At 45.8% G+C, this 19,966-nt stretch overlaps 1 protein-coding gene across 2 annotated transcripts; it reads right to left on the bottom strand.

Moving 5' to 3' along the window:
• Positions 1–11,830: 11,830 nt before the first annotated feature.
• LOC139295172 (pannexin-3-like) lies at positions 11,831–17,338 on the bottom strand. 2 transcript variants are annotated; one of them, XM_070917299.1, is made up of 5 exons: positions 17,155–17,338; positions 14,196–14,338; positions 13,630–13,844; positions 12,366–13,117; positions 11,831–11,889 (listed from the first exon to the last, which is right to left on the bottom strand). In XM_070917299.1, the coding sequence occupies exons 1-5, from the start codon at positions 17,336–17,338 to the stop codon at positions 11,831–11,833; spliced, it is 1,353 nt and encodes a 450-aa protein (XP_070773400.1). The 2 variants fall into 2 exon arrangements, with proteins under 2 accessions (XP_070773400.1, XP_070773399.1); XM_070917298.1 differs by lacking the exon at positions 11,831–11,889 and having other exon boundaries at positions 12,274–13,117.
• Between the last annotated feature and the right edge of the window lie 2,628 nt (positions 17,339–19,966).

Here is a 19,966-nt window from a genome sequence, read left to right as displayed (position 1 = left end):
CCATGAGAAACAAAATTCTCTGGTCTGATGAGACAAAGATTGAACTCTTTGGTGTGAATGCCAGGCGTCACGTTTGGAGGAAACCAGGCACCGCTCATCACCAGGCCAATACCATCCCTACAGTGAAGCATGGTGGTGGCAGCTTCATGCTGTGGGGATGTTTTTCAGCGGCAGGAACTGGGAGACTAGTCAGGATAGAGGGAAAGATGAATGCAGCAAAGTACAGAGACATCCTGGATGAAAACCTGCTCCAGAGCGCTCTTGACCTCAGACTGGGGCGACGGTTTATCTTTCAGCAGGACAACGACCCTAAGCACACAGCCAAGATATCAAAGGAGTGGCTTCAGGACAACTCTGTGAATGTCCTTGAGTGGCCCAGCCAGAGCCCAGACTTGAATCCGATTGAACATCTCTGGAGAGATCTGAAAATGGCTGTGCACCGACGCTTCCCATCCAACCTGATGGAGCTTGAGAGGTGCTGCAAAGAGGAATGGGTGAAACTGCCCAAAGATAGGTGTGCCAAGCTTGTGGCATCATATTCAAAAAGACTTGAGGTTGTAATTGCTGCCAAAGGTGCATCAACAAAGTATTGAGCAAAGGCTGTGAATACTTATGTACATGTGATTTCTCAGGTTTTTTATTTTTAATAAATTTGCAAAAATCTCAAAAAAACCTTTTTCACGTTGTCATTATGGGGTGTTGTGTGTAGAATTTTGAGGAAAAAAATGAATTTAATCCATTTTGGTATAAGGCTGCAACATAACAAAATGTGGAAAAAGTGAAGCGCTGTGAATACTTTCCGGATGCACTGTACATTGAATTACCCTAAATCAAGAAACAGCACATAAATTATATGTATAAAACATATGTAGTAAACACACAATTTTAGTGTGAAAATATAAAATGAATGGGGAAAATACCATAATGTCACAAGCGAGTAATTATTATTCTGTTTTATTCTGCCCAAATTACAGATTTTGCTGTTGTGTACATTTGAATTTACAGTTCAAAATCTTTCCCCATTCAGCAAAAACCAAATACCTTCATTACTGCAGAAACAAGATTTTAATCGTTCAAATAATGATTGATTTCAAGGTGAAACATATATGTTAAATATAATTCACTGTCCTTTTCATTTGCTGTGTGAGACTGCTATGGTGGTGTTAGGTGATTACTAGGGTGTTCTGGGTGGCTGCTGTAGCCTACTGGGTGGTTGCTAGCATGTACTTGGTGGTTGCCAGGGTGGCTGCTGTAGCCTACTGGGTGGTTGCTAGCATGTACTTGGTGGCTGCCAGGGTGTTTCTAGGTGATTGTTAGGATGTACTGTGGTACGTCTGTACGTGGTTGCTAATGTGTTTCTAGGTGGTGTGGTGTTGCTGGGTGGTTACTCGGGTGTTCTTGGTGGTTGCTTGGGTGATAATAGGTAGTTGCCAAGGTGATCTTGGTGGTTGCAATAGTGTTTGTAGGTGGTTACTAGGTGTACAGACTAAGATGGACTGAAAGTTAGTGGGTGGATGGGGGGGGGGGGGGGGTCCCTGTACTTGGTGGGTGGTGCTGTGCCTGGAGCAGATGACCTGCTGGGGGCGTGGCTGAGTGCGTATAGCTGTGACATCACAACCTTACCGGAAGGTTTAAAGGCACAGTGTCTGAATACGGGCTGAGTGCATTTCTCTGTGGACTGAGAGTTTTGATACTTCCACGGTATTTATAAAGCACCTCGAGCTGCTTTATAATCAAACAAGACACGGACATCTCACTTTCAATATGGGGCCTTCAAATGCATAATGGTGTTATGTGAACACCAGTGTCAAGATAGGGGCGTGCAGTGAGATGTACAAATGTTTTCAAGGTCAAATCTTCATTTGCCGCCCACATGTCATGGAAACACAGAGATTTTGCAGACAGCAGTGTCAGTGACTTATACATATCATCTGCTTCTCAGTCATCAGCTGTTCCAACTGGATCAGATGACTTTGGCCCTCAAGTGCATGAGGCAGGTGAAGAGACAGGCACAGATGATGGTGATGTGGAAATAAACGTTTATTCTACTTGAAATTGAATATTGACATGTACTTACTTCACCGCTAAAAAGGACATCAGCAAAGTTAAAGAGCTCAGTCTTTCAAAACAAATTTCAACTATGTGGAGAACTGAGAACCGAGATATAAAGCATTAGCTGTATCTGTTGCTTATTTGCCACTTCACGTACAGTCTACATTTCACTTGTTTGATTGTGCAGAGAGTAAAGATTTCAAAGAATTCAGGCATGCTAAGGTGTTCTCTGAATTACTCGCAGACTTGAAGGAATTGGAGGACAACAGGATTGTACTATCAGATGGAAACAGTAGTCAAAGGAACCTTGTATTGCACCGCCGGAGATCATTTGGGCTTACATTGCATTGGTGGTGCATCTCTGAAAATTTCAGTCGCTCACAATGTTTCTGTAGGTACTGCCTAATAACCTGTGATCCAAATCTGTGCGGACCAGAGCGCACCATCGAGAGCTAGAATTCTGCTGTTGGTTGCCTCCAGAATTGAGAGATACACCAGTTGGGGAAGGAGTAAAGTTCAAGTCAGTATTCAATTGTTTGAAACACTTGTGTGCTGCCAGGTTTGCCACTTTTCTCTGGGACATGACATCGTTGAGGGTGTTTTGTCTTATGACGTTGCACTGTATCGTAACAGAACCAAAAAAAAAGCTGCTTATTAAAACACTAAAGCTAACTGAAAACATTAAAGAATACTGTCCTGAATGTCAGTGGTTAACAGTTAAGGCACAGTAAAGTGTATACTGTTCCGTACAGCTGGTGCTGTATAAGAGTTAAATCTTAACAGTTCACTTGGTTAAGTTAATTGATGACGAAGAAACACCTTTGTGAGCACAAGAATTCATAATCAACCATTGTATGCAGTGGTTTGTTCTAAAGGGGGGAAAAAAATCTTTACCTCTGAAGGAACTCAAGTGTGGAATCCAGATCCATGGGGTAGTGGATACTGAGGCAGTAATAGCTTCCAAACATCAAACAGATGGCAGAGATGAAGGCAGGGATTTGGTCAGTCACTACTTTGCCGTCTACACTCAGCATGAACTGCCCTGAGGCATAGCAGGGGGTTCCTACAAAGAAGATACAGGTAGAAAAATAACAGCACACCAGCCATTACCATCCAAAAGTGGTCTCAAAAAGTGCTACTTGAGGTTCTTCCCCATCCATGCATATGAGTGTAAGACCCTCCAAGTTTGACCTGTCAGCTTCTTCCCTGTGGTGAGAACGAGTGCTTCACCGGGATTGTTCTTCTTCAAAATGAATGAAGTGGATCTGGATCAGCAAACAACACCGTTTTGAGCTGATAAAATGTGTCGAACTAGCAATTTAAGACATGACAGTGCATTTCATGTAATATTTCCTTACATTAGCTTAGGCTCCTTCAGTAAAACTAAATATCAACTCACCACATACAATGATGCGTTGCACCATATCCTTGACCCTCAAACTGTCGTCTCAGAATTCTCAGCTTTGTGACAGCCTGCAAAACTTGTTTGGTCTTGGCTGTACAAATGGAAAGTCTCTTTTACTGAGCTCTTGGAGGCGGACTCTCATGCCAATCTCTTGGAACCAGAAAGGCCAGTCCTCCATGAGGGACTGCAGATCTGTTCCCTTGTTCATCTCTTTACGCTGGGAGTAGTAGGCGCGCCTAATAGGAGTCTGTACCTGAAGTTAGTCTGTTCACTGAGAACCTTCATTTTGTCTTTTTTTCTCTCCATATGTGTCCTGAACAGCTGCCCTTTGTTCGGCTGGAATTTCCCCTGTGTCATACTCATCTGACCCCCGTTTGCGCTTCATTATGCTTGGTGCTGAAGACCGCTTCCCTCTTTCAGTTCGGGGCTTGTAACTGCTTGACCAGTGAGTGATATCCTGGCCCCACCACATCCCCTTCTGTGAGATCTTGCAGATAGTTGGCAACCATTTTTTGGCAACTTCTGCGGAGGCTTGTTTGCTGGGAGAAGCACAGGCATTCATCATCTCAGAAACAACAATCCAGATCATTTCTCTCTGTATACTTGGGCATGGCCTTTTCTCCCTCTGCAAACACTGCATCAAGGCTTAAATAAACTTCTTCCATGGAACCTGGAAGCTGTCTGGCTGTGGATTTCAGTGCTCTGTGCTGTAAAACTAAAATAACGTAATGAATAGAATGTATTGAATGATGTTTTATCCTTGATTATACTTAAAAATGCATTTTGCTGAAACATACTCACTGGATTGTTCCTTGGCAGCCACCCGTTTTCTCGCTTAAATAGGTCTCAGTACTGAAAGCAGATCAGCTGAAGTGAAAGTCCCTATCGCCCCCAACAATTGTAGTGTCTCCTCTGAAATAGAATTGAGGCTTGAGGTTCTGGCGACACCTTAGTCATGGCATTGCTCATGTTGCTTTGCTCTGCATTGTCCATTTCTGAGGTTCAAATAAAGCTCAGTTAACACCAGTGTGACAGGCCAAGACATGCGTTTCAATGGAACCATTTGGTATCCATCCTGCATGTAAGATGGCTGTGGACAGAAATCAATCAAGCCACTGATGTTCAGGCACTGTACCTTTTCATTGTCTTTTCTAATTGAATACAGATAGTACTGAGGGAATTCTGCTCAGTACCTCGATACCAGAAAATGAACAGTGTCATTCTTAGCAAAAAATTAGCAGTAGTTTATCAAACTCCAGAGTCGATGATCCCTGTGACAAGGAATTGTCCTGTCTTGTTGGATGTTGTTGTTCTGTGGCCTTTGTGTTGGTCTCAGTGAAGCCAAATTGTCTGACTGTAAATTGAATGGCTTTACCGTATAGTACTGAGTGAAATGGAGAACTGCCTTTGACAAGCAAGACCGCTTGACCCATCGGTCCTGCTGAAAGACAAGCCTGCTATATCAGATGTCTTTCAGAGTGAGGCGGAGGTTCTTTCTTCATATTTCTTGCACGTCTCTTGAAATAACTGTGCCTTGTCCATCGTCTCATCAAAGGGATACAGAATCAGGGCTGGATAATGAAGTCAATAATGACGCTTTCATCAAGACATGCAACCTGTGGCACAGAGATTTTCTGAGCGCATATCATGTCCACAGTGTCTTTCATCCGCAGAGTCAACTGCCACACATCATCCGCCGTATCTTTCATTCTGCCGCCAATTGTGAGAGGCAGCAGCCTTAGAAAATTCCAATTTTGTATGGCCTGTCTTGAGAGTTCAGCTGCTTGAGGGCCAGAAGCAACTTTTCAGAGGATTTGGTCACTCATTCATTTGAAATTTGCAGAGCTTCTTGGCTATCCATGCAGTCGAGTTAATAAAACTGTCTCTGGGGAACATTTGAGCCTTTGTTTCAGTGCTTTTGTGGCACTTAAAAGTGTAGGTGAAAGGCTGGTGGCACTGACATGTGAGTCCTCAAGCAGAACTGGTAACTGCGCTTTAAGTTCCAGTTTCTTAAATATCATGTCCGTGTGAGACTCTATGCCACGTTGAGCGCCCTCTTCTGTCAAGTCTGGACTCAGGGTTAGCCTACAGAAACGCATCATCCCTGCAGCCTGGAGCCCCGAGCAGAGTGAAGTTCTTGTTTTTGACTTTGGCTAAGTTGCCAAGAGCTCATAAGCTTCCGTAGCTCACGCACTAAACACACTAAAGTATCACCAACTGTTTCCCTATGAACTCGCCACATTATCCTACTGGCTGATCAGAAGTCTGCCAGTGGCCCTCTTAAGAACAAAGTGAAGGAGGAATACAAGAATAACAGTAAAAAAAAAAAAAAAGAAATGAAATGAATATATGACAGTAAAACTGGTGGTGTGACTGTTTTACTGTGTTTTCAGTGAGTTCACTGTGCAGCGGGAGTTGTCTGATAAATTGGTTATGCTCTTTCCTACTGATGCTTCTGGACACCACAACTAATTGCATTTGCTGCTACAAGGCAGAGGTCAAACTGTTTTCACTGTTCCGCTCATGCTGATGAGTTTGGGCCTTTGAAAATCCTCTGTCATCAAACTGAACGGATCTGACACGTTCCCCTGCTCGTGAGGAGCTGCATGTACCTGATTCAGCAGGAGCACTTGCACCACCGGTGTGTAAAAAAAACCCAAAAAACCAAAAAAAACTCTTTTGAAATGTTACCGTGATGTGTTCTGTTGTGTCTCTTTTCCAGAGATTTTGAAGCCTGGCACATTCTTGATCTGTGTGTGTGTGTGTGTGATACATTTATACAAGCGTTAATATGAATTATATGAAATTTGGCACACACCACCTGTCCTTGCACTACAAATCTGTCTCAAGTTCCATCAACGTACACCAAGTGGTGTCTGGGATGTTTTCATCAGCTTTTCCCTGAAGGCATTTCATTTTTTTTCTTCCATCTTTCAACACCAAACTTTGTACTTAGCCTTAGGAGACGGCACATACCATAATATCAAGGTAGTGAAGGAGGCGGCGGTCATGAGTAGGGACTTTTACTGACTGATTGCAATTACTGCAGACTGACACAAGGGGCTGATCCGCGTTTGTGCGTGCGGTGGGTGAAATGTGAATTACTAACAAGTATAATATCAGATCATTTGTATTACTGCTGCCAAGAGGGTTATGTTTTCAGCCATCAGTTAGTTTGTTGGTCTGTCTATTGGCAGGAAATGTCAAGAGCAGATTTCCAATGAAGTCTGGAGGACAGATTGGACCGATTCATTGGATTTTGGGAGTCATCTGAACGCGGGACCATTTTTCTCGCCATAATTACGAAACTAGCAGACGTGGACTCGATTCCAAATATATCAAATATTGTTTGCAGGGTCCAAAAGGACCTGCTCAAGTTAAAAGACGAGTGATGGGAATGAATGGGGTTTGAGCGCAACAGGGAGTCGGAGAGTTGCTGTGTGTTGGCAAGAAGTTTGAGCTCTTTAAGCGCTTCTCGGCTTAAACCGCATTTTGTGCAGATGTCTCGATGTCTCAATAGAACAAACGAACAAAAAAAACAAAACACAAATGAGGCAAGATTGATGTTGCATAATCATCACACCGCCAAAACAATGCAGCAGCAACACGCAAATGACATCAGTGACGGAGTAGTTTCTGCCGTTGTGTGCGTCTTTGTCTCAGCACTTACACTCAGTAATGGGATGTCTGTTCTTTCCTCAAACAGCCAGCTTATTATTTTCGGAGCATGTGGTGTGGATGAGTACATAAGCTGAAACGACACTGGAGCACTCGCTCGATGTTCTGCAGAAGTGGAGTAGAGACGCCGATATAACTGCGCCCGTCAGGACATTATCAGTGCCAGGAGTTGACAGCACTGACTGAAATACAATGTCAGCCCCCCCTCCCTTTTTTTTTCTCCCCCCCCTCTGTGTCATCCCACATCCTTACCTGCTGACAGCTGTTCTTGACTTTGACACCTGAGGTAAGCAGCTTGCCAGAGCGAAAGGGTGGACTGGAGTCGCATTGGAGGTCAGACTCCGTAAATGCAGTTACAGTTGCACAGAAGGTTCGTGTAAGGCAGCATTCTGCGGCTTTGTCCATGGGAACACGTTGTATTTTACGCTGCACTTATTCATTTCTAGATGTTAAATAGCATCTGAGAATTTATGATCATTTTAAAATTGATGAAAAGGTCATATAATTGTCTTTTTCATAGGTATGTTTAGTGGAAAAAATATAAGGGAGTGTGGCCATCATAAACATGGAAGCTGTAGCTCTTTTTGAACGCCAACAAATGAGTTGTTGTTTAACTTTATCAGCATAACGAAGGATTTTACACTGTTTCTTTTACGGATGGTGAGCCCTGAAACCATTTAAAGACGGGTAGCTCAGAAGCGACGTCGTGGGTTTCAGCTTTCTGTAAAGTTGCCTGCTTGCGCGTTCAGCAGACACGGGTCAACACTAGCATTCATTTTGAGTTGCGAATCTGTCCACCGAAAGTCCAGTATTGCAACTCCGACGTGGCGAAACCAAGACAAAGAAGGTCACTCAGTTTGACCTTGACGAACGGGGGGAAAAAACCCAAGGAAAAGACATGCAGATTAGTCACTCAGAGGTAGGGGAGCGTGCTTAAAAGGAAGCCTGTGAGTCAAATGTAGAGTGAACATTTATTTCCGCCCTCTGATGATGAAGAGCTCTCCATGCTGAGAGGGGTCAATGAGGACTACAGCACATTTTCGTCCCCCTTTTTGTACAAGCTTTTCTAATTAGCCAACAGTCTACAGCGAGTCACTGCATAATCGAAGGTGCTGTGTCGAAGCACCGAAGCAGTGACCGCTTAAAGTGCGAATTTTGTGGTTGGCTTTTGGTAAATGTTGGAAATATTTTAGGTAGGCTAATCAGCTTAAGAAATGTGTCTTTTGTTTGAATTTCAATCGATTTCTCGCTATAATCGCATCCTTTCCTGACAGGCTTTTCCTCTATTAGCTGTGGCGATAACACAAACTGCCTCTCTCTGCGTGTGTGTGTGTGTGTGTGTTTTCTGCTCAGTGCAGCCATCACTTTTAATTTAAGGTTCGGTCTTCATCTGAACAAAGGGGTGAGCTGCAGAAGATCAATTGTGTCATGAACTGGAGGTCACCTCAACTGTGCTTAACAGTTTGCCACACAGCTCCCGTTTCGCATGCCGTCGCCTCTTTAAACCCGCTTTAAATACCCGGAGAATCTGATCTGTAGGCAGCTGACCTTCCGAATGGCATTCCAACAAATAGGCAAACAAATATCCAGACGCTTGAGGATATGAGTGAGAATAGAATAAAACAACTGAACAAAAGTATAGAAAAGTAGCGCTAAAGAAAGAAATAAAAGAGGAAGACACACAGTTATATTACGTGCGATGTTATGAGTTGCAGTGCGGAGCTTGAGATGGGAGTGGGAATGAGGGTGGTGCAACATCCCGTGCCTGTTTAGGCTTCCAGTCGGGATGCTTTCTGTCCCAACCCTCTAAAAGAGTCAACAAGAACTTGGCATCTTAAGTTTCCTGAAGAAATGCAGCCGTCTCCGAGCTTTCTTTACCACCCCGGAGATGTGTGAGGTCCATGACAGGTCCTCCGTGATGCTGATTCCCACGGACCTCGAACCGTTCACCTGCTGCACCTCGGCTCTCCTGGTGTAGACAGGGCTGTGTGTGTGTGTGTGTGTGTCTTCATTGGCACACTGTTTCTATCCATTCCCACCAGTAGATTTGTCATGCAGAGTTGAGGGCTACGGCGCGGAGAGTTGTCAGACTGCACGACAGTGTGATCCTGCACGGAAGCCTGCTGCTGTGCTGCGAGCTGCGCGAGAGTTGCGTAAACCCTGTGACGATATCGCCTCATCCTTGTTTGGCTGTAACAGAGTCGTCACCATTATCCAGGCAGGCTGGAATGACAGTGTAGAGCAAGCTAAGGACGCCTCTGATCTCTCGTTTCACTCAATCCAATCCTGCTTTAAAGCGCGAGCTTTATGCCCAACATTTCTTGGTTTTTTGTTTTGTTTTTTTCTTTTGGAAACACTGAGTGCAAACAGTGGTAGTTGGTGTCCAGCCTGCTGACATAGCTGAACTCAATGAAGATTGCCAGCAATATTTCTTGATTCCAAAAAGGCAGCGATCCAACAACGGCGACACCAGACTCCTCACACTTACTGGCTACGGGAAATTGGCGGCCGCACAGAAGCTTTTACAGACTCTGGCAGAGGAGTCTGGACCTGGTGAACGCCTGATAAGGCTGATTTGAATGAGACGGCGCTCTCTTTTGTTTTGATTACAGGAATTATAAATATCAACAGTGACCCCCCACACACACACACACACACACACACACACACACACACACACTTGTGATGCAGCCCCAAAATTAATATATTGCAGAGATCAGAACAATGCAGGCAGCCTGGTTTCAGCGTGAGTCAATGATGCCCTCAAGTGGCCCGAGCCAGGCAGCTGCAGCCAATGCAACAACAACAGCAACAACACGGCAGCAGATACTTGAGTGTCTGCCTTTTTGTGTTGTGCTCCGAATTGAGTTTGCTCCTCATTCAAAACACACAGGTGAGAACATTCCTTATCGCCACCTGTCTGCCTTCTCCTTGCTCTGTGCCAGATGGATGACGGAGGACGGGCTCTGCCACGCATTGCTGTCGATGACGGAGAAGAATCATCCTAATTTTCTTTCAAGTTTCAGAGGGGAGCAGCACTGAAAGCCCAACCATTATCTCGGGCGTAGAGAGTGCTGCCTTTGTGTCTTCGACTACATCAAAATAATTGCATTCTTTACTTTGTAATTCCCGGTTGCCGCGCAGCAGTTGGTCCGGGCTCATCCGGCAGAAGAGTCGCACGCGGCGACACAAGCGGAGCAGTTTGCTGCACATGTATTTCCTTTTTTTGTTTGTTGCCAAGACTGGTTCATGCAAGAGAGGCAGCGGGCCTGTAATTTGTGTCCAGCGAGCCCCCCCCCCCCCTCTCAGATGGCCACTTTTGGTCACTCTGGAGAGCACAGATAATGGAGGATGACATACGGATGCATCATCTGGTTAATTAACAGTTCAGCAACCAAAAACAATCCTTCAGTCAACCGATCGCTGTGCTGAAATTTATACGGCTGCTTCCCCCCCCCCCCCCCCCTCTCCATGCCTCACTCTAATGGCCGTAATGAAATTACAAAATTAGCACTTTTTGTATAAAAACTTCAACAAGGACACTTGCACATGCTCGTAAACACAACTGTGTGCCAGAGGCAAGTCATACAGCAACGAAAAACTGTACACAATAACATCAACTAATAACATTTTTAAGCCTTTTTAACGTCATTAGCTACGACCTTTATGAGAGTGCTTTGTCTGTTCGATGTCTGCCTTCTGTCGACGGGTATCTGGCATTTGTGCACAGAAACGGCGGCGCGCTTAAGGCCCTCCAGCTCTGAAATTGCACGTGCTAAAAATAAAAGCACTAAAAAGGCGAGTGGCTCTCTGCCGTCCTTAAATGGACGGTTCAGTTTCAGTTTTCTGATGTATTACATTTTTTTGGAGGCTTGTTTGTCAAAAATCCCACTTCGTGAATGTAAATCGTACCACCGCAGCAGAACTGCAAACTTCTGGGATTTCCTGTAATAATGGATTCTCGGGGACATTGCACAATGCACTTTTTTTTTTTTTATTTACAGAAAGGCAGAAAGTCTTTTCATTTGCTGATAAAGGAATAGATATTGATGAGGGAAACACACAGTAATTACACAAACTTAATTTATTTAGAATTACATAGAATGCACTTTTTTTTTTTTTAATTCACAGAAAGACAAGGACTCCTTTTATTTGCTGAGAAAGCAGCCTAAATCACAATAGAAGGACGCAAAAAAAAAAAAAAAAAGAAAGCAAGTACAACAAATACAATATTCTATACCTTATTAAGTTCATGACTGACACTGGGATCTCTAGATGCCACTGAAATGGTTTCTTTGTCTCTGGATTGCTATACATACTGTATATACGCTCACAACTCCTATTTCTCACAAATGCATAAATTATATTTTGGTATGTGGTCGCTGCTCACGCTTATGCTTTGTGTTCTCGCAACCACAACGGCCGCTTTTACTCGCACGCTCTCCTTTGCACTACTGGCCATCACTGGCTTCTTAAAAAGTGACCAAAGACCAAACTAAGAGACTAAGACACTGACATTTCCAGCCAGAACAATTTGCCCTGTAATTCTAAAAGAGTTTGTTTTTGTTTTTGTTTTTTTGTCAGAAACCCTTGATTGGCGTCCACAGTCTTTGTGGTTACAGTACTCTTGAAAATCTACTGTAGAGACCCCCCCCCCCCCCCATTGTTATCACATTGATTCAGTCCGTAGGAGGCCTAGTAATGATTAAATGGTGCGGTCTCCTTCAACTCATGGTACCCCTGGTGGTTTGGCTCTGTGAAGAGATAGAGAGGGCAGTTAGGGCTAGGAAGTACCACAAATCTATCTCTTCTACTTTAGCCAGCGGCTTTTCAAAGACTCTTTTAGAAATATAGGCTGTTCAGTTTGGATTCGGAAAGGAAAAAACAAGAGTAGCGCAGTTACAGACAATAAAGAGGAAAAACAATGACGAAAACAATATTATGTGAAGTTACTGCCTACAGTTGCAAATGTTTCTTCCTCAGGTCCACTTGGATTTGACCTTATTCTGTATTCAGTGTCTGTTCAGTGAGAACTGCTTATGCTACCTTATATATATATATATAAATATATATAAAAATAAAAAAAAAGCACTTGCATTTCATTTCATTTTTCAGAGCCTGTATCTGTAGACTGGAGGTCACTTAATAATTTTCTGTACATCCCAAATGATGTAGATGAAAATAGCCACTAGCAGAATACGTTTGAGTGTGTAGATAAGTGTTACGGTACCCAGACTCATATTCTGCTCCACCAGAGGCCTCTTCTCGCTGCAGTTTACCACTCTTCCCTGCGCCGCTCCCAGAATAGTCATGATGTCCACGAGGTTGAGCTTCCCTTCCTCCTTAGCCTCCTCCACCTCCTCTGCCAGCTCCATTGCAGCCTCCTCACGCTCTTCCACTTCCTCCTGGGTCAGCATTGCATTCAGGCCCTGCCCTGCGGTGGTGTTGCCCACCTGCGGTGGCGCCAGCGAGCACAACGCCCTCACCTTCCCATAGGACTTCAGGTGTGATACGTTGGCCCGCAAAAAGAGTAGGAGAACGTTGAGGTCGTTCAACGGGCAGCCCAGCCGACGGCGGTTGATGAGGTCCAGGGCTGGGAGGAGCTCGTAGACAGAGATGAAGGTGGTGTCCCAAACGAAGAGCCGGATCAGGCTAAAGAGGACGATGGGAGCCAACAGGACGTAGATGGCACCGTTGGCCACGCTTATCACCTGGAAAACCAACTGGCCAATCATTTTACACTGAACCAGTTCTGGAACCCAGTTCTGATCACGCAGCATGCCCGTGCGGACAAAGCAGCTGAACTCGTCCTGCAGGAAGGCAGAGAGGTGGAAGTAGGCCAGGTAGAGGCAGGCAGCAGTCATGAAGGTGAGGAGGAGGAAGCCCCGCAAGAAAAGCATGCTGACCAGGAAGTAGGAGCTTTGTTTGCACTGCATGTATCTCTCCAGTAGAGGGTACTCAAAGTATCGCTTCTTCTTGGCCCTGCAATTGGACAAGGAGGAGAAACTCAGCACCATGTTCCCTTTCATGTTCCCACAGCTGCAGACATTCCCAGCTGGGAGCGTCCCAACCCAACCACAATCTTCTACTTTAGGCTACGAGGGAGCTGCCCACCACAGCCGTCCTCCGCTGAGGCTGTCGGAGGTCAGCCTTGCTCAAGGGCGTATCAATGGCAGTTGCTGAGGGAGAGGAAAGCGTTATCCTCTTCCACTTTATCAAACCGCATTCCATCCCAGTTTATCAAGAGATTCAAACTGACAGCACAAGATCACTTCTGTAACATTTGAGCAATGTTTCTCACTTGCAGATGGTCTGTAATGACCCCATTCCTCTACGGGAATCAGTAAAGTTTAATTCAACCGGGCATATTCTAGTTTGGAGGCAAATCAACACATAGACGTGGATATGGAAGCATTTTTTTTTTTATTCGAAACGGTCAGAAAGAGCGATGGAAATTCGTGCTACAAGTACTCAACTACTCACTGGTCTCTTACCTTTGCAGCTCAGCCTGGAATGTGAGGGGGTTCTTAGTGTTCTGGCGCATGTCTAGAATATTCTGGGCCAGTCGGACCGAGCGGTTGTACGAGTTGTCCAGCTCGTCGATTATGAAGAGCAGGTCAGAGCTCAGCGTGGGCATGACGAGCTGGCGCCAGATCAGAGCCGGCAGGTACATCAACACCGCCATGGCCAGGAGCGAGTAAGGGAACATCTGGAGAGAAAAGGGGCGACAGAGAGGACGCGCAGATGGAGAGAAAGAAAAAGACAAAGTGGCGGGAGAGAGTTGAAAGAAGCAGATGAGTCACATGAATGATGGCTTCGCAGCCTGGTATTAGTATAAACGAACAACCACAGGTCCTGGTTTAGAACTACTTTCCCGTTTCTTTTTTGTTTTTTTTTTGACTGGGCCTTAAATGCCAACTGCACTGGGCCGCGAATACTTATGGAGGTCCTGCTTGTTGTTAAAGGGGCACACTGTTGTTAGTCACATTGAGGGAAACAACGTCGTCAGCCACTCTGTAAGTGGGGATCACAAGTCAAGCCAGAATCAACCTCAACTTACTTTGTGCACCCAGAGCGAGCGCTCCTCAAAGTTCCCATCGCTGTCAAACTCGTGATGCATGAGAGAGTCCCAGCAGTACGAGTCTACGTAGCTGGCCTGCTTGATGGTGAAGTTGTTGGGAGGGAAACAGCTGATCTGAGGCCCTGCAGAATAAACAAATGTCGATGTGTAACGTTATCTGCTAACATGGGGAATTACTTGCTGCAGCCTTCGTTGATCCGCTTTATCAATTTGCCTGGAAGCAATCTCCAAGCATATCTGACACGTGCGCACACACACACACACACACACACACACACACACAGAGTTCAGGTCCACTACCAGACATGTACATGTGAGCTTCTGCATGCCCTTTTCTTTTCAGTGGTGCAGCATTTCAGTGGAGAAATCATATGTTTACAAATGGCAACCTGGCATTTAAACCCCCCCCCCCCCCTCCCCCCCATCCCGCGAGACTCTATTCCAAAATTGGCTTCCTCCACCTTATATTTAGTTCACCTTGATATAACAACATACAGTCCAACCACCTAAATCTGCGCTCCGCACCCATCTGTCATTTCCCAAGGGTGCTCCACCCTTAAACAGAGAGCCTGGGAGGGAACACACCCAGGGTGCGCCCCACCTAATCCAGAGCCTTAAAACAGAAACATGGAGCTTCTATTTTTTTTTTTTTTTAACAAGCAGCCTCCACATCTGCCCAGCTTTCTGTAAGTAGAAACATACTGCCACTAATTTACTGTCAGGATGGGAGTCATCCTGCCAGTCCACCTCATTATAGGCAACCATGGTCCAATTATACCACAGGCGTGTGTGTGCGTGTAATTAATCAGCCACAATTGAACATATTGATAGTGACACCTAAAATATAATTACGGCAGCTGAGATTATGATGGAGTACATTCATTGTAAAAGTGACCACGTATAGATATTTAAAGGAAAGAAGGAGGTTACAGTTTGTATTTTCAGGCCGACAATGAACTAAAAAAATTTGTAGGCGAAAGCAAAATGGTACAAGCGACACTAGAGAGCTATATTAAACAATAATACACGAAAACTGGAGATGGAAATCTAAGAAATGCATGTGACGCATCTGGTTTGAGACTTAAAAAGTATCGGCAATTCAAAATAGTTTTCAAAACAATGCACTCCACGTTTCGAATATCTATGGGCCAATTTGGGATGGCACATATTGGTGGCCAACATGGTGAGGCTAATAGTGGGGGGGCGCAGATGGTTCTGTAAAGTGAGCAAAAACAGCTCATTATTGGCAGCCACATAATGAAACAGCGTTACAGTAAATCATTCCTGAAAAAGATTTTCAGTTCGCATAATCTGCTTCCAGTTGCGCAAACAGATCAGTGAGATAAATAACACTTTTATAGCGCGATTAGTGTATTTGCGCGTTACCAAGTGAGCCAGCAGAACATAACTTCACCTGATGTGGTCTCTGAGGGCTTCCCAAGAGTTCTTCCAAATCTCGAATCTAGCTGTAATGACAGGAGCTACATTGGTACTTTGCTTAGGTTTAAGTTAAGGTGGGTCCTGTGCGTCCCCCCCCGTGCAGCTTACTTACTCTATTTTTCCACTTTGCTCGTGAGTGCATGTGTGTCCCCCTAAACAAAAAAGAAAAAATGACAGCACCATGCCTTCTCATGAAATCTTCTCCCCCCCCCCCCCCCCCCCCCCACCCCTGTCAGCCATTTGGCAAAGTGAGGGAACCCAAATTTCTGCCACTGCTCCTATTTCCTACTCCCACTCCCCAATTAACGCTGGCAGATCATCAGCTTTTGTACAAGAATTCTTGGCTGCGAGACCAGGTGCAAGTAAACCAGACTCCAGACAGCAGCGCAATCAAGCAGTGTTGTGAAACTGACAACCCAGCAGATAGGCAGCCAAGATCCATCGGTTGAGCCGCGTACCCCGGCACCACATCGTGTTCTACACCCCCACTCCCTCTGGTTAATCAACATATCCTCTCATTTGACTCAAAAAAGAAAGAGGGGGTTCGCCTTGTAATTACAGCGTGCCAGCGTTAGTGAACGCTGCTCTCAATCATCCCCCATGGCAATTAGCATCAGGAGCACCAGGCTGATTGCAGACCAGCTCTGGAGAGACGGCGCTCAGCTCAAAGTCAAGGGAGTCGGCCTCCTCAGCAATAGACTCCAGACTTGCCACGTATGCTGTGGATCGTCAGCTGTGTGGGGTTTTTTTTTTGGACGTACAGGTTGTGGACATGTTTCACGCGAGCAACCACCGCATTTGATTCAAAACACATATTTGTGGCGGTGAAGGAAACGGCAGAACCAGCCAACGAACCGACGAATGGAGCTGGAACCACTTTGTGATTTGGTGTTTTCGGTAATTCTGTGTTGTCGTATCATTATTGCCACCGTCTATTATGCTGAGGAGGTCTTAATGGAGTCAGCTGTTCATGTCTTTCTTTTTGTGATGAGGTGTTGGCTAAGTGTTTTCTCTCTCTTGCTCCGCAGCACTCTCATTTCGCTAAGGAAAGCGCTGTGTAATTACAGTCCTCATTGTTACTGCTCTTAATATTTGGTTTCAAGCTGTAAGGGATGAGGAGGTGTATCTGAGCGCTCGGATAAAAGACGGCTGGGAAAGAGCTCAGACGTCCGCACTTGTCGGGACTTTTAACTCTTTTTCCGGCGCGCGAAAAGTTTCGATTTTCGTCTAGACCCTTGTGTTGTGGAATAATGAGTGTCTTAGTGTGTACATCGCATGCTCAGCTAAATGTAGCTTAGCGAGTAAATGGTCGAACGGCGCACGTGCAGTTGAAACGCAGAAGAGACCACGAAGCCAGGACACAGCCACGGAATAAGAAACAAGCACTCGTGAATGCAGGGTGTAATTAGGGGCAAAAGCAAAGCGGAATGCAAAAACAAATGTCCTCACGTAGTTTAAAAAAAAAAAAAAGGAAAGGAACGGAAAAGTAGCTGCTCACCCAGGGAGATCTCGCGGGCGAAGGCCATGCACACCAGCATCAGCGGCAGGCCGACGGACACGAACTTGATGACCTTGTCCAGAGGAAGCTCCAGCTCCAGGTGGCTGATTCGGTTTATCCCGGAGCCGTCCTGCAGCAGGGCATCAGATAGCATGGCCTTGGCCGCCGCCTGGGCGATGGACATTTTGAGCGCCTACCCGGTGATAAGAAATAGGTTTATTTTTTATTTTTTTTGACACAGTCAAGTAGGAAGGGAAGATACGGCGCGCTCTCAGTGCTGCGAGTACAAGTCCGACTCGTGACCGATCTTATCTCCCCTGTCACTATGTGTGATACGATAAAGCAGAAATGCCAGTAAATCTGCGGTAAGAAGGCTTCCAGAGAGGTGGATCGCTTTTCCAATTAGGAGGAAATTCAATCAGAAAGGCAATTGACATTATTCCAAGGAAACGTCTTGCAACAAATGATGAAAGCTGAAACTAACTCACCTTAAGTCTTCCAGCTTTCTACGGAGACACTATTAGAAAAATATGTTTGCAGAGCCAAAGAGTTCTTCTCAGGGCCTGCCCGGTGTTGGAAAGCTCCTTTAAGTATTCAGGGAGGGCCCCAGCAAATGAGAGGTTGGATCTGGGCTGGACCAGGCCGAGCCGGGTCTGGCTCTAATTACAGAGAGGACATCTGAGAGCATGTAGGCGCCCAGATGGCACTGACTGCAGCAGACCTCCAGTACCCAACACTGGGCCACGCAGTTGTGTGTGTGTGTGTGTGTGTGTGTGTGTGTGTGTGTGTGTGTGTGTGTGTGTGTGTGTGTGGGTGTGTTTCTCTGGGTTGTCCGCACTGTGAGGCACCGTACCGTGGCTGTGGCCCCACTTCAAACAAGCGAACCACCGCCAGTGGCTTTTTCAGCCTCTGTCATTCCGAGACTATTTTTACCGGCGCTTCAGCCTCAGAGCTGCTGCTAGTTGGGATACAGTACCACACAACGGGGACTGGTCATGTTTGTGACCTTTGCAGTACATGTGTTTGTGTGTGTGTGTGTGTGTGTGTGTGTGTGTGAACAGATGATCCATTCGATTGAGTGAATCTGACTGTCCAGGAGCTCTGTGGATTCACGGGAAGAACTCCACCGTGGTGTTTCTGAATCTGAAAGTGTGGAGCACAAGTCAAACATTTTAGCGTTTGGCCGCTGCACTGGGCTGCACTGCATCTTTAATGGAGTTCAGTGTGACGGATGGTTGTTTTCCACCAGAAAAAGAGTAGCATCGGTCATTTGTGCCTGAAAGATCTGTTCGAAAACAGTAGAAAAACAGCTTGCGAAGCGACCCCCTTCTAACCTGACCCACGTGTCAGCGATGGGGGACAAAATCCACAGTCATGGTTCTTTTCATGTTCGGCTGAAGCGGATCCAGGGCTTGAGTTTGACAAATCGGGTGGCAGCGGCAGACACGAGCTGTATGCACTAAGACTGACACGTTATCACCTTTTTAAAATCAGTGTAAAATCATCGTGTTTGTGTCCGACATTCTCTCTCCTTCAGCTCTGTTTTTTTTTTTGGTTTTGTTTTCCACTTAACTCCTGAGGGAAATATCTGGCTCTTTAGCTGCTAAATGCTCCACTGTGTTCGCCAGCGACTTCTTCTGTCTGCCGGACACGGGCAGTTAGCGAAAGTAAAGCTGTACGAACCCAAATAATGAGCTGAAAGATGCTGAAATTCTCCGTGAAGCCGAGTGTCTGCAGACGTCGGGAGATGGTTTTGTTCGCCAAAAAAACCCAATAATCTTCAGAAGGATCAGAGGAAACAGGGTCGGTAGGTAAGGACAAAACAGCCCGTTTTGTCTCCGGTATGAGGAGTTGTTGGATAGATACGTGACCGTTTGTCTTGTTTGGTGGCGCTTAGACCGGAGGCAGCTCTGTGTTTTGGGGGCATCTTGTTTCAGGCACCAGGAACTTTTGCAGGTCACGACGTTCACGATACTTCTGTTTTGTTCCCAAAGAGTACCAGGTCAACAGCAAGATATGGCATTCGTGTCACATTTCAAGCGACCTCCCGGGAATGGGCCCTCGCGTGTATTTAATTTGGCCTCCACAGGTTTTTGCCTGATGTCGCTGCATTGCGTCGCGGCCAGTCGAGCAAGGTTTTGGTAACCCCTGACCCATCTTGTACATCGCATTTCCACATACGCGCGTGGAAGAAAATAGATACAGCTCAGCCGACCATGAAGTGTCGCATTCAAAAGAAATAATTGAACCCCGCTGGTGCAGCTGATGCCACCCCGTGACGAATTGGAACGCCTACCGCAGCGGCTGATAGGTGATTATGTTTAGCCCACGTGTTCTTGCCGTTCGGACAGTAAGCCGCTGGCTCCTCTGCTGCACAGGGGGTCCTGCGTGGAGTAATCATGGGAGGAATGCTGCGATGCCCGCACTCTCACACCATCAGATCCACTCGTATAATTTTGGATTTCCCGCCCACGTGCGAGAACTTTTTTTTTTTTTTTTTTTTTTTTTTAGAGGGGCAGGAAACAACGCAAGCGTACATGCCGTGTTAAAAAAAACTCAACACAGTGCGGCTCGTGCTGGCAAACACCCACAGGAGTGATTACCAGTGATTACTCAGAGGGAGCAGAATCCACATTTCAGAAGTTGAAACCCCCGCGGTTGAGCGCTCTGTTGGGTTCTTTTATGGGGGTGCTTGGGGTGGGCGTCTTCCAGCACGCTAAATCACAGGCTGGAGCAGTAACCAGTGGGTGGGAGACAACACATGTGACAGGAAAATGGGGGAAGTTAAACCAATATTTAGACTGCTAACTCT

This window comes from Enoplosus armatus, chromosome 13 (assembly GCF_043641665.1).
Source record: "Enoplosus armatus isolate fEnoArm2 chromosome 13, fEnoArm2.hap1, whole genome shotgun sequence".
NCBI lineage: Eukaryota > Metazoa > Chordata > Actinopteri > Centrarchiformes > Enoplosidae > Enoplosus > Enoplosus armatus.
This window is presented reverse-complemented; position numbering and strand designations above follow the sequence as displayed.

Excerpts from the sequence above, each read along its gene's own strand:
- LOC139295172 (XM_070917298.1), bottom strand. The coding sequence starts at position 17,338 with ATGTCCATCGCCCAGGCGGCGGCCAAGGCCATGCTATCTGATGCCCTG. Across the intron at positions 13,845-14,195 it reads GCTCGCTCTGGGTGCACAAA|ATGTTCCCTTACTCGCTCCT; the intron begins GTAAGTTGAGGT and ends TTTTCTCTCCAG. Across the intron at positions 13,118-13,629 it reads TTCCAGGCTGAGCTGCAAAG|GGCCAAGAAGAAGCGATACT; the intron begins GTAAGAGACCAG and ends GTCCAATTGCAG.